Raw genomic sequence first — 14,142 nt, 5'->3', positions numbered from 1 at the left:
GTCTTTCATTGTTACTTCTTATTGTGAAAGTTGTCTGGCTTGGTTCATAAAGTAAAAGAATTCAATTCAATTTTACAACTGTCCATCATAAACACCAAAAAGCAGATCATATGCACACAGTATCCTCAAAAGGAAAAGGTAGGGGAAAGCAAGCTACAGAGATGCTTCTCGTTGAAGCTAGACAAATACTCTTTAGTAGCACTTAATAAACTAGCTAGGTGCTAGCTTACAGGGAACTAAACAAGTTGTAAAATGTCTAGTGGACGTTGCTACCTCCAAGGATAAATACAAGTAGAAGTACCCATCCCAGTAAGATGAGTAACTTCACCAAAACTATTTGTCCCTGATAGATCCCCTGTTAAACAGAACCTCTTGGCCATTGGAGATACAAAGGCATCTATACTTATTTATTTAGGAAAAATGCCAATATTCAATGCTGGAATGAAAGCACTCTTCTTCCTGCACATAAGTCAGCATCCTATGACACAAAAATCTTGCCAAATTTGTTGTAACATAAGCATACCAGAATCTTTTAACTTGTTTAAAAGAGGTGACATAAAAGCTTTATTTATCCAACATCTAGCATGATGCCATATTTATAGAGTAAGAGGTAGGGGCAGGACTGAAGGACTATGAAGTCCACATGAAACTCAAAATGGAAAATTTCTTGGGGTTTATTTGGAAGGTTTAAAAAAATAATAATTATAGCCAGGTGCCAGGGGCTGTGGTTCAAAGCCAGCCCAGGCAGGAAAATCTATGAGACACTTATCTCCAATTAACCACTCAGAAAACCAGAAGTGGCACTGTAGCTCAAGTGGTAGAGCATTAGCCTTAAACTGAATTGCTGAGGGACAGTGCCCAGGCCCAGAGTTCAAGCCCCACGACCAATTAAAAAAAATTAAATTAATTAAATTGTATATATCATGGGACTTGAACTCAGGCCCTGAACACTGTCTCTTAGCTTTTGTGCTCAAGGCTAGCATTCTACCACTTGATCCACAGCCTTGCTTCTGGCTTTTTGATGATTAATAGGAGCTAAGAGTCTCATGAACTTTGTTACCTGGTCTGGCATTAAACTGAGATCTTCAGCTCTCAGCCTCCTGAGTAGCTAGGATTCTAAGTGTAAGCCACCAGTGCCTGGCCAGACGTCTTGTATTTGAAGGGTGAAATTTATAGTTCTGAACTGACAGGCAGACAAGGCATTATGTATAAAACAAACCATCAATTTTAAGGTGAATATAAATTTGGCAAAAAATACCTAGAAACCGACAAAGAAAAACTTAATACTTTAGTGTACTTGCTAAAAATTCAAACTGACAAAAGCAAATCTAATTTCAATCTTTACATTAATATACTTTGTCTATGATGAATGCTACAAAAGGTTATAAAAGTGGGTTTTTCTTTTCCAATTTAAAGTAGTTGTAGTAAAACTTGATGGCAAAATCTTTTCACAAGGGGCTGGGAAGGTGGCTCAGTGGTAGAGTGTTTGCCTTGCATGCCAGAGGCCCTGGGTTCGATTCCTCAGCACCACATAAGCAAAAAGAAAAAAGCTAGAAGTGGCGCTGTGGCTCAAGTAGTAGAGCACTAGCCTTGAGCTGAAGGGCTGAGGGACAGCGCCCAGTCCCAGAGTTCAGGCCCCATGACCAGACCCAAAAAACAAACAAAAAAAAAAACTTTTCACAAGGAAGCATTCAGATCTGCTCTACTACTTGAACCTGGCTGTAGTCATCCCTCAGGACCCACTGGAGACTGGCTCCTAAACTCACCATGAATACCAAAATCAAGGATCTCCAAGTCCTTTATATAAAATGTAGTATTCACATATAATCTACACATATTTTCCTATATCTTGTAAATTAGCTACAGGTTACTTAGAACAGGCAAAATAATGCAAATGTTATCTAAGTAGCCTTTATACTTTTTGTTTAGGAAACACTGAAGGAAAAAAAAGTGTGTGTGTGTGTGTGTGTGTGTGTGTGTGTTCAAGACAAGGCAGTTTATTTCCTTGAATGCTTTCAATCTGTAGTTAATGGGGTCTACAGAAACACAACTTGTGGATACAGCAGGCCGACATTAACATCTTTCTACCGTCTTAGCAATTATATGGCTCTTTAATACAAAGATTAAGTGTTGTCCACTTTGTTTCTTCTGTCAGTTGTGGGGCTTCAACTCAAGGCCTAAGCGCGTCCCCTAAGCTCTTTTACTCAAGGCTTGCCCTCTACAATTTGTGCTACAGCATCATTTCTGGTTTTCTACTGGTTAACTGGAGATAAGAATCTCACAGACTTTCCTGCCCTGGCTGACTTCTAACTGTGATCCTCAGATCACAGCCTCCTGAGTAGCTAGGATTACAAGTGTGAGCCACCAGTAACCAGCATGTTGTCACTTCTATGTCTCCCACAGAGAATCTGAATAGTTCCTTCTAAGTAACTTAATAATGCATGCTAAAATTAGAGTTTTGAGTATTACTTTCAAATGTTTTAAACTCCTAGCTATATATTACAGTATTATTTACAAGATGCTCTTACATATACTACCTAATGCTCCTAACAATTTGTAAAGTATGTATTTAACAGAAAAAGAAAAAGCATGAGACTCAGAGAAAGTATGAAAATTAAATAAATTCATAAATTCATATTGCTTTAAGACAAGGCTTGATCAATCACAAAAACTAGTTTTCCCCAATACACTCTTCAACCAGAAACATTTGTAGAATGCCTACTGCATGGGAAATGCTATGCTAAAAACAATGAAAAGCCACCTTATCTAACTCACACAGAAATTACTGTACAAGAATATATCCTAGCTCCTTCTTTTTATCCTAGTTGTTCAGCTCCCAAGACTGTTTAAGTTTTACAGTTTATTCTAATGTTCTGACCAACATGGTTATATTAAGTGTCCATAAACAATCGCAATTGTCCCTTTGAGAACTTGCCTTAATGACCCTATTTCCAATTCAACTGAAGTCAACTACAACCAAAAAAATGTTGGTATAAGGAAGTATATTACTCAACAAAAAAATTTTAAATGTTCTCAATTTAAATAACTTCTAAATTTTTCCATGAAGACAAAGTATTCAAGTTCTCAAAACTGTCAAATGTAGTTAGCATTTATTACTGACAGATTACTGAGAGAATGAAGTATTTGTTCATAGCTCATAGGTCTGCTGGGACTTGTCCTTGGTTATCAATGGTCTTTTGGACAAGAGAAGTCCATCATTTTGTAACTTACAGTTCTTAATATATGTATTTTTTAAAGCAATCAACAAGCCAGGCACTGGTGGCTCACATTTATAATTCTTGCTATTCAGAAGGCTGAGATCTCAGGATCACAGTTTGAAGCCACCATGGGCAGAAAAGTCCCCATGAGACTCTTTATGTCCAATTAGCCACCAGAAAAACAAAAGTGGTGCTATGGCTCAAAGTGATAGAACACTCGCCCAGGCTCTGAGTTCAAGCCCTACAACTGACCACCCCCCCAAAAAAAGTTACAACAATACTGTTTCACCAAAAGGTGAATATGGATGGGCACAGCTAAAATACTAGAATACATAGTTCCATTTGTTTAAAACTTTTCTTCTCTATTTTTGTAAATAACAAAGTTACTCTATTAACTCCATCTCTTCTAGTAGCATTTCTAGCTATATGTGGCTCTCCTGTTCCATAGCAATGGAAAAATACTATTTTCTGGATTTTCTTTCCCCCAGTATACTCACCTACAACAGCCTGTTCTGGAGAGGTGGGAGGGGTCAGAGGTATTCCACAGTTACTTGGGTCCTTCACACTACCAAGCCCCTGCTGCCCAACTGTAATTTGGCCTCCAGCATTGACAACACTCTGAGGAACTGGGATGTCATTCTGAGAGATCAAAACAAAAGCTGAAGGATAGACCATCCGAACACCACCTGTAAGGAAAGAGAACAGACAGAGTCGGGCCTGAGAAACAGTTCATAGAAGACTGTCTCTTTCACTGCAAGATATACCAAAGCTCAGTGGAAAATTAACAACTGTCAAACATGGTAGGTTCCAACATGATGACAAAATCTGTAATGTAGTAACCACCAAGGTTTAGGCAAGATAACTACTCAGACACATACATCATTGTGTCAAGAGAATCAAAATTAAGATGGGAAATTTCAGCAATGGCTTCTGCTGGACCTGAATGATTGTGAAAATTAAAGAAAATGAAGCAATTACAATGAATATTTTCTCTTACCGACAATTACTTCAACTGCCACAGGGAAATCATCATCATATCCCAATTCCTCTTCCTCTTTCAATTCATCTTTCTTTTTTAGCACCATCGGATAGAAATATTGCCATTCCTCAATCAACTTGCGTGTAGCCGGATCTGACATTTTGTATGCTTGGCCTGTTAGTGTGCCATTTAAGCCATAAGGGCTTACCAGTACTAAAGAAAAAAAGAAGAGAATTGTATGCTTTGCATTACAGAAATCATTCCTACATGCAATTCTACATTTTTGGTAACTAAGTTAAAGCACAGCAGCACTTCATGCACTGTCCTTTATTTCCTAAAGTCTTATAAAGTATGGTTTTTGAAGTATTTGGGCTTTACAAGTTACCTGCACATTAAAGCATATTCCTATCTATTTAATAATGGTTGTGCAGTATGAATACCTAATTTCCCATGAAAGAAGATAACAAGTCAATAGCCCAAAACCTACTCAGGAGGTCCTAAGACTTCCTGAGTATCCATAGTAAAGAATAATATATAAGATTTCTTATAACAGAAAATTCATAATATACAAAGCTTGAAGCATAATGCTTACTTATAATTTGAGTTATGGCTGGTTTAGACGTCTGTTGACAATAAACTTATTGACCTTAAAGTCAGGTACTCAAGAGTCCTAGTTACTTCCACTTTTTGATTTGATGTCATTTTTACTGAGTCAGGACACCAAAAAAAGAACTCATCACAGTATTGTGAATAACTCAAGCAGATCTTACCTTCAAAGGCAAGTTATTCAACTTTGCAAATAATACTTTTCTGGGAATAAAGATAATTTTCTCTGAATCACTTTCTGTTTATAAATGCACCTCAGCATTATAATTAAATGGGTTGTCTTTTTCCGATGACCACTTCTTATAACAGCTGGATGACATCCAAGTGTGATTTCTCAAGGCTTGAACCCTGAAACCCTAGCTATGCAAAAGGCAGACATTGGGGCTTTCAGGGCTCAAGAGCTGGCTTAAGGCCAGCCTACACAAAAAACTAGCAAAACTCCATCTCAACCAATGGCTGAATGCAGTGGCACAAGGTTGCCATCCCAGCTATTGTAGGTTGGAACCACATAATGGTTGGGTACAGCCATTATGCCCTTGATATTCCCAGTTAAAGTGGAAGTAATTCAGAGGTGTACATGCTTCCTCCTGGGGTTTGAACTCTGGGCCTGGGTTCTGTCCTTGAACTTCTTTTGTTCAAGATAAGCACTGTACTTGAGTGCTTACCACTTGAAACACTGAGCCACTCAACCACTTTCAGCTTTTCTTTTCAAGAGTAGTTTTTTGGAGAGTGTCACAGACTTTCCTGCCCAGGCTAGCTTCGAAGTGTGATCCTCAGATCTCAGCTCCCTGAGTAGCTAGGATTACAAGTGTGAGCCACCAGTTCCTGGCTTCAGATGTATATTTGTGCTTCTTTCTAAGAAACTTTTAACATTATTTATTCATTAAATGTTTTAGGCATTTCTTTAATAGCTTAGTATGCCTTCAAGTTTTTAGGAAATTACTTTTAAATATACTATCATTCCATTATTTATTACATTGTAATGATATGCCATTATTTATTCATTAAAATATTCCACTTAAGCACCAAAAAAAGAAAGAAAGAAAAAAGAAAGAAAGAAAGACATCCTCAACTATGTAGAGGAAGTACAAATAGGAAGTAGGAAGGTGACTGCAGTCCAGGTAGTCCCAGACATCAGGTAAGGCCCTGGCTCAAAAATAACCAGAACAAATAAGGCCAGCAGATGGCTCAAGAGGTATATGAGTACAAGGTCTAAGTTCAAATCCCAGGACTACCACCGTATCAACTGAGAGAAGGAGATGAACTAAAGGCTCATACATTTTTTTTGGAGTGTTTCTCCCATTCCTCAATGATACAAAATGGGATCGCTGTCTCCATCATACACCGTCAAGGGCAATTTTTTTTCCACTGATATGTCTAAAAAATTCTCACATTATTCTGCATCACTATGTTACTACACATCTATATGCCATCCATGCCCCTAATTATCTGTCCTTTCCATACCAATCACAAGAATAAGCAGGACAGTGTTCCATAAGTCTTTTATGACTTACAGCAGAAGTAACAAACCACTAAGATTTAAAATAACTGGTCTACAGAAGTGGTAGTCCTAATATTATCATTCCCAACCTATAAGGTGGGAAAGTTAGCTCCAGTTCCTCATGAGCAATGATTCCCCTTATTAGCATCAACAATTGCTTTCCTTTGGGGCAATAAAGTCTAAGGTGAAGTCAGACAGCCCTCTTCACATTTATGCTCAAGAAAACAGAGTATTTAGATAATTCTGATAAATCATAATAGCACATCAATGAGGATTTTCACAACGGGGTATCTTTAAACTTTATAGTAATTCATAATTGAAACCCCAAATTCACAGAATGACAAGATAAATGAAGTGGAAGGTGGGGTCCTGGTGAATAATTGGGGCCCAGATGAATAAGGGTTCAATGTGTCTTCCCTTGCCTCTCAATAAAGGCTTGTATTTGGAGAATAGATTCTTTCATTAAATTAAATCAGAAAACCAATCAATCATAAATAAAATGGAAGTTATTAACTTATCTAGGTGCTAGAAAATTAAAATATTTTATCGTTTGATAAAATTAGTATTCTTAAATTATATTGCATCTGAGATAGTGAGACTATTTCAACCAGCCATCTAGCAAATGATATACTGAACTGAAGATTTTTTTCTTACAGTGCAACCCAGTATAGTAACATTTAAATACTATCATTCACAGAAAATTCTGAATTCCAAAAACAAAAATGAAGATTTAAATTGCCCAGTCAGACCAAAAGGACATCGAAGTTACTATGGGACATCAAGACAGTCAACATAAATTTTAAATGTACCAAGTAAAATCACAACCAAATACTTATTATCAGTGGGAAATGTAATGAAAAGAAAATGCTAAAGATATTAAAATCACTGCAGAAATTATACATTATCAACTACAGGTCTGATTTTGGCTGAAATTTCAAATACTGTGTTTTACAGTAATCTTTTGTAAGCCATTACTCTCCTGAAACCTTGTTAACTAGCACAATAAAAACTTTTCATTTTATAAAATTCATCAACTATTCACTGGACTGTATTTTCCAATGTTATTTGGTTCTGAAAGAAATCCTCTATATCCTAATTTTCAATACAACGTCACAGAAAACTGTTATATACAGTTTTCCTAAATGAACAACTAGTATTGTGAAATAGTTCTTCCTTTCCTCTTCTAAAATAGACTCTTATGCTTACCTTGCCTTCAAGATGTCCTTTTAAGGTAATATTTTATCCTACAAAACCTTACTGGGGTTGAGCATGGTGATGCATACCTATAATCTCAGCAACTCAGGAGGCTGAGGCAGGAGGAATGCAAGTTGGAGACCAGCTTAGAAACTACAGAACGAGTTTGAGGCCAGCCTGGGCTACATAGTAAGACCCTGGCTCAAAAACAAAACACCAAAAAACCCTTCCTAGACAAGACGCCTGCCCCCTTGGTGGTGGTGCAGGGGTGCAGCAGGCACATCACCACTGACTTACCTTGAAATGGTGCAGGTGAAGACTGAGCCATGTGTATATGCTCCTCATTGATCAAATAAATTGGCTGGTGTTGGGCAATCTCCACACTTGTGCACACATTACTTTCTCCATGAAGAAAGAATGTGAAAGCACAGGACAAATGCTCACTAAAAAAAGAACGAGAGGCTCAGTTTTACATTTTGGTAGAAAACGGGTGCTAGAAATGCAACTACAGGTAAGATACAGCCCTGCTTTACCAGTCAGCCGACAGAGCTGACCTCAAACCAACAGAACACAACTTCTAGTGACTGTGCACACATAATACTGACAAAATATCTTGTCCAGAAACTCAAAGCTGCCTAGCAAATCTGCAATTATCTATGCGCATTCTGAAGTTTTGAAAGTTACTATGCAGAATGCTTCCTATTTGTTGCATAAAATCTAAATCTACTATGTCAAATATAAACTTCTACTAGCAGAAAACCTCAATATTTTTCTTTCTTAGGGCGTATTCATGGTGAACAGTCAGAAGTATTAAGAAAAGGAGAAAATTGAATTTAAAACACTGATATTTTTTAAAGAGGCTTGTGAACAAAATTGATCTTGTTCAACCAAAACTGAGTTTCAGGAACACTGAATGATAAGGTTTATTTATATTTGGTAGAATACAATAACAATAAATTTTAAAGCTTACAATATTCAAATGAGGTTAAAATAGTTGCCTTGAAAATATTACTATGGAGGCACATGCCTGTCATCTCAGCACTTGGGAAGCTGAGACCAACACTGAAAAATACAGCAAGACCCTGTCTCAAATTTTAAAACAAGAAATTAAGGACATGGGTATGTGTGTACCTGTGTGTGTGTGTACTCTCAATATGCAACTGTGTAGGTAACTAAATAATTACGAAATGAATTTGTATCTTACTTTACATTTCATGACTTATATATTTACTTCTGTTTAAGACAGGGTCTATGTAGCCCAGGAGGCCTTGAACTTGTCATCCTCCTGCTTCAGCTCTGAATTAGCTGGTATTATAGCCTTCACCACCTGGTCTGGCTTACAATTTACTTCTCATTACAAAATTATATTGAAGCATTCCATTTCTCCATTTTCTACACAATGAGCTCAAAACTGATAAAAATGAAATGTCACAAAAAAAAATTTCAAGAGTTACTACAGCTCCAGATTCTTTCAAAGCTGTTAACTTTGGCCTTAGACCGGCTGTAATACATTTCTATTCCTCAAAACACCTCATAAAAACTATTGTCTGATGAACTAAAAACATGATACCAAACCACGATTCAAAAGTTTCCTCTAAGATGTTGCTTTGGTCAATATTATAAAGCATATTTTGAGCATTGCTCAATAATAAGTCTGTTTCAAATAAAAATTATAATGCTTTAAGAAGATTTGGACTAAAATGATAAACATGTTATTGGCACAGTCAGAAACACAAAGATTGTTCTCTGACAAGTGTGGTGTTGCACCATCAGGAAACCTCTACTCTTGGCATTTAAATGTTTGGCATGATAAATGAAAATAGTGGTTATAATTTTAGAAGAATTTTGAAAATTTTTCTTAGGCTGCTGATAACACACTTCTGAATTTCAAAGTTCACAAAGCAGAAAGATACAGACTATTTAAACACATACAGAAATAAAACAGTAACAGCAAAAGTGCTGTCCTTAAGAAAAAAAAAAAGGTGCTGGACACTGATGATTCATGCCTGTAATCTTAGCTACTAAGGAGGCTGAGATCTGAGGATCACAAATGGGAGTCAGCATGAGATTCTTATCTCCAATTAGCCCTCAGAAAACTGGAAGTAGCTCTGTGGCTCAAAGTGGTAGAACACTAGCCATGAGAGGGGAAAGCTCTGGAAGAGTGACCAGGCCCTGAGTTCAAGCCCTACAACAGACCCCTCCCCATCCATGCAAAAAAAAAAAAAAGAGGATGGGGTACTACGAAGACATTATCTCCAACACATAAGCTATAATAGGACTCCCCCCGCCCCCAAAAAAATCCTGATTGTGAATTAAGCAAGTTTTCAAATGTGAATTTCAGCTAAGGGTTTGTGCTGACTCATCCATATTCATATCCACTATCCCATAAATATAAATAGTTTATTTATTATAAGAGATGGGTGGCAGGTACAAATGTAGTGTAGCTACGGAATAGGTTTTGTGGTAACACTGATCTATCTCCAAATGAGTGTGAAAACAAATACAACGATCATACCGTGTGTCCGTGCAAAGTGCTGGAATGACAGTGAATGAAATGGGGCACCAGGAGTAGTTAGACTAGCAAGAGACTGATAGGAAAAACAGAGACACAGAAGCACAATCAAAGTGTGTTGAGAGACTAAGATACAGTGATTTACGTACAACATATAAATACTTTTAAGTAGACCAAAGCAAATGAACACAGAATTACAATAGTAGGAAGAAATGAGAGGAGGGAAGGAAGGAAAAGGGGAGGGGGGGAAGGAAAGAGAGGCAGAAAAATGGGGGGGGTCAGGAAGAGGGGAGAAGAGGGAAAAGGAAGAGGGGAGGAGGAGGAGATTAGGGTTGGGTTGGGGAAAGGGTTAGAGGGAGAGGGGGGAGGGGGGAAGAACGAAGCAAGAAGCAGAGCAAGCTAGAGTTTGGGGAATTCTAAATGCAGAAATTATGTGACACAATTAGAATGGAGTCTAAGAGGTCACCATTAGTTTTTTTAAAAATTACGAAAAATTCAAAATAGTACTTATTGCCAAGTTATATGGAGAAGGGAGGAGGAGAGGGACAGATGAGATGGAGGGAAAGGGTGGTAATGAAAGGTAGTATTGATTTAAGAATAAGCCTAATTATCTAATGGCTTCCCATTAAAGGGCAAAATCAAAAGCCCAGTAACTGCCCCACTTACTTCCCAGACCAAATTCCCATTGTTCTCTCTCCCCCTTTTCCACTCCATTCCATCTAGTAGGCTTTCCAGCAATTCTCCCACTGAAGCAACTGCAACTTGCACCCACTGTTCCCTCTTCCTCTCAGATGTTAATATGACCCTCTCTTCCCACACTTGTTTTCCTTAAATATAACACCAAATCAGCAAGGCCTATTTTTACCACATCATTTAAAGTAATCTTCCTTCCCTATTTTTACCATCGTACTCATGGCTTTCTACTATTCATTATCTCTGGTATAATGTGATCTAAAACTAAACTACAAAAATTCTTTATATCAGGTTTTTCCTAAGGATGCTAAGACCAAAGAGAGATGTGGGAGAGAAGGGGAAACAGGAGAGAAAGAAAAGAAGAGGCATGGAAAGAGGGTGTCCGAGGGCAAGGGGGAGAAGTGTAAAGAACAGAGGAGGAGGAAGTGGGCAAAAGAAGAAATGAAGGAGAGCACAAATGTTTTAAGTTCTATGTGAAGTATGAATGTGAGATCAACTGAGTTTTATTTTTGAAGTATTGGACAACATTCATATTAAGGTCTTCATAATGATTAGCTTTATATTTTACCACTTGCATTATTAAGAAAATTAACATGTATAATTTTGAATAAAAATGAAACAAAGGATGAAATAATTGTTCTATGATTAATGAACACCTGGCCTTAGGTTATACCCAGAGTTTTTTTTAAAAAAAAAAAAATTTTAAGTGCCCTCCACAAATACTACGGAGGAAACAAGAGATTGCTACGGTAATCTTTTTCAAAATAAGACATTCTTACTTTAAGTAAATAACATGCCTTGGGTTAAGCTCCTCCCTGCTTACTAGGGGAGGAGCTTAGCCTCCTACTCCACCTTTGGCATAAGTAGGTCTTAAAACACTTCACCAGATGTTTCTAACGCCATTACAACTTTCAAAGATCTGCTGTTTTTCCAAATTACACGAAGAAGCATGAAAGTGTTTTGCTTCAAAGCACTGGGGTAAATATCACACTGCTTGTGAGCAGCCTATGCCCCTCGTTTCCGCCTCCCAAAACACTGGGGTTTTAAATAATGAGTACACATTTCTCTAAAGTAAGAATCCTGAAGTGCATCAATGCAAAAGGGTACCGCGTAAAGGGCAAAGAAGGTGCTAGCTACCCACACAGCACCTGGCCATGTGCTTCCTCCCTTCAGACAGGACTCCCACTGTGTGTGCCACACTGCTTCCTACCTCTGGGGCTTTGCCGTCTTCTGACTAGAATAAACTTTTCACACCTAACTCACTACCTTCTAAATTATCTTTAAGGTCACGAGAGGGTAAATACTCCTATGTATCTTTGTACATCTCAATCATTTCTTTCCCTTTCATATTTAACCCCTCTATCTACATTTAGTGAGGACAGGAGTCACATCGTTTTGTTTTGTTTTTTTTTTGGGGGGGGGAGGGAGTGTTGCATATTTGAGTGCACCTAATAGTACTAGGACTTGAACTCAAGGCCTCAAGCTTTTGCTTGCTTTTTTCCACTCAAGGCTGGCATTCTACCACTTAAGCCACACATCCACTGCCACACTCACCATTTTTGACTCCTGTACTCACAATGGGGTTGGTGTGGATAGCTACAGTAACACTGAAATAACTATGTGATATTTTATCCCTTTCCACTAAAATTTTCTTCCATTTTACTAGGAGACTCGGAGGAAAGTCTAGAATTCTGAGGGAAAAAATGCGAAATTGAAAAAATTTTTGTCAATTTTCTTTTTTATTTTAAAACAATTTTTTTAATCTTTCAACTATACTGTGATTCACACCAAGAGAGTAAAGGAATTTGGGTTTTGTTTTTTGTTTGTTTTTTTGTCGGTTGTGGGGCCTGAACTCTGGGCCTGGGCGCTGTCCCTCAGCTCTTCAGCTCAAGGCTAGTGCTCTACCACTTGAGCCACAGTGCCACTTTCAGCTTTTTTGCTTATGTGGTGCTAAAGAACTGAACCGGGCCTCATGCATGCAAGGCAAGCACTCTACCACTGAGCCACCTTCCCAACCCTTATCCTACTCTTTAAATCTGGTCTCTCATCACATCATATCATATGCCCAGCACCTCCGTCACACACCACCTCCTCCTTATCCATGTGTGTGTGCATTCTGAGGCCTCTCTCACCATCATAGAAGACCATGTACGTCCCACTGTCAGATACATCGTCTAGCACTAGCCCAGTGAATTGGAATCAGCACAATAAATAGCCACTGAATGGATGAATACAGTATAACCCAAGTTTTAGTTGTGTTTCTTTAGAAAGTTTGATTGTGAGAAGAACAGAACCGTCCATAAGAACAGTGACTGTTTTTCAAGCAGGAAATCATTATCCATGAGAGAAGGTTGTATGTCATTTCTAATTAGGCTTTATAAAAGCTACCTTTTTGTTGATTTTTGGATTTTGAGATGGGAGGTCTCATCTAACACTAATTATGTAGCTCCAGCTGGCCTCAAACTCAAGATCCCCTTGCCTTAGCTTCCTGAATACTGAAATTACAGCCACAGGCCAGAATGCCAGCACTTTCTAAGATCATTTGTTTAAGAAACACACAAGTGACTGATATGGATTCAACTAGATTAGGAAGGAGTGACAAAAATATAAAATAGGAAGCCGGGCGCCAGTGGCTCATACCTGTAATCCTAGCTATTCAGAAGGCTGAAAGGATAGTGGTTTAAAGCCAGCCCAGGCAGGACAGTCTGTTAGACTCTTATCTACAATTAGCAACCAGAAAACCAGAAGTGGTGCTGTGGCTCAAGTGGAAGGGCGCTCACCTTGAGCTGAAGAGCTCAGGGACAGGACCCAGGCCCAGAGTTCAAGCCCTACAACCAACTCATATATATATATATATATATTACACACACACACACACACACACACACACACACACACACACACACGAAAGGCAGGTGCTGGTGGCTCACACCTGTAATCCTAGCTACTCAGAAGGTTGTAACAGGAGGATCATAGTTTGAAGAAGCTCAGGCAGGAAAATCTGTGAGACTCTTATCTCCAATTAACCACAAAAAAAAAGCTGGAAGGGGAGCTGTGTCTCAAGCAGTAGATTACTAACCTTGAGCAAAAAAGCTCAAAAGACAAGTGTTCCAGGTAATTTTATTCTCTTACAATATCCTTTAAAAAGATGGTATTTTTACTTCTTAAACTGAGTTTTCAGAATGCAACTATTACATGTGCTTTTAAAATACATTATGAATATTAATACACTCTTGTTCATGGTATAAAAGTATTTTGATAACAGACTTACAATGCAAAATGCATTTAGGTAATTTTTATCTAAATGCTTCCTGTGTAATGAACTCATCATCTTAAAATTTTCCACGTTATCGCTAACTACACCTCTTGCTAGAGCAATCTGCTTTGCTCTATAGATCATCACTTGGGAATAGTTGTCAGTGCTATTTTATGGCTTCCT

At 38.0% G+C, this 14,142-nt stretch overlaps 1 protein-coding gene across 2 annotated transcripts in view; it reads right to left on the bottom strand.

The window, feature by feature from the left end:
- Window positions 1-14,142, bottom strand: part of Med13l (mediator complex subunit 13-like) — a 165,521-nt gene that overhangs the window by 53,262 nt on the left and 98,117 nt on the right. For both annotated transcript variants that reach the window (XM_013014393.1, XM_013014392.1), the window contains 3 exons: window positions 7,796-7,941; window positions 4,216-4,410; window positions 3,716-3,904 (listed from right to left, as the gene is read on the bottom strand). In XM_013014393.1, the coding sequence (XP_012869847.1) occupies window positions 3,716-3,904; window positions 4,216-4,410; window positions 7,796-7,941 (530 nt within the window). The remainder of the gene's footprint in view (window positions 1-3,715; window positions 3,905-4,215; window positions 4,411-7,795; window positions 7,942-14,142) is intronic.

This window comes from Dipodomys ordii, unplaced genomic scaffold (genome assembly GCF_000151885.1).
Source record: "Dipodomys ordii isolate 6190 unplaced genomic scaffold, Dord_2.0 Scaffold23, whole genome shotgun sequence".
NCBI classification, from domain to species: domain Eukaryota; kingdom Metazoa; phylum Chordata; class Mammalia; order Rodentia; family Heteromyidae; genus Dipodomys; species Dipodomys ordii.
Note: the sequence above shows the minus strand (reverse complement) of the source record. Positions and strands in the feature narration are given on the sequence as shown.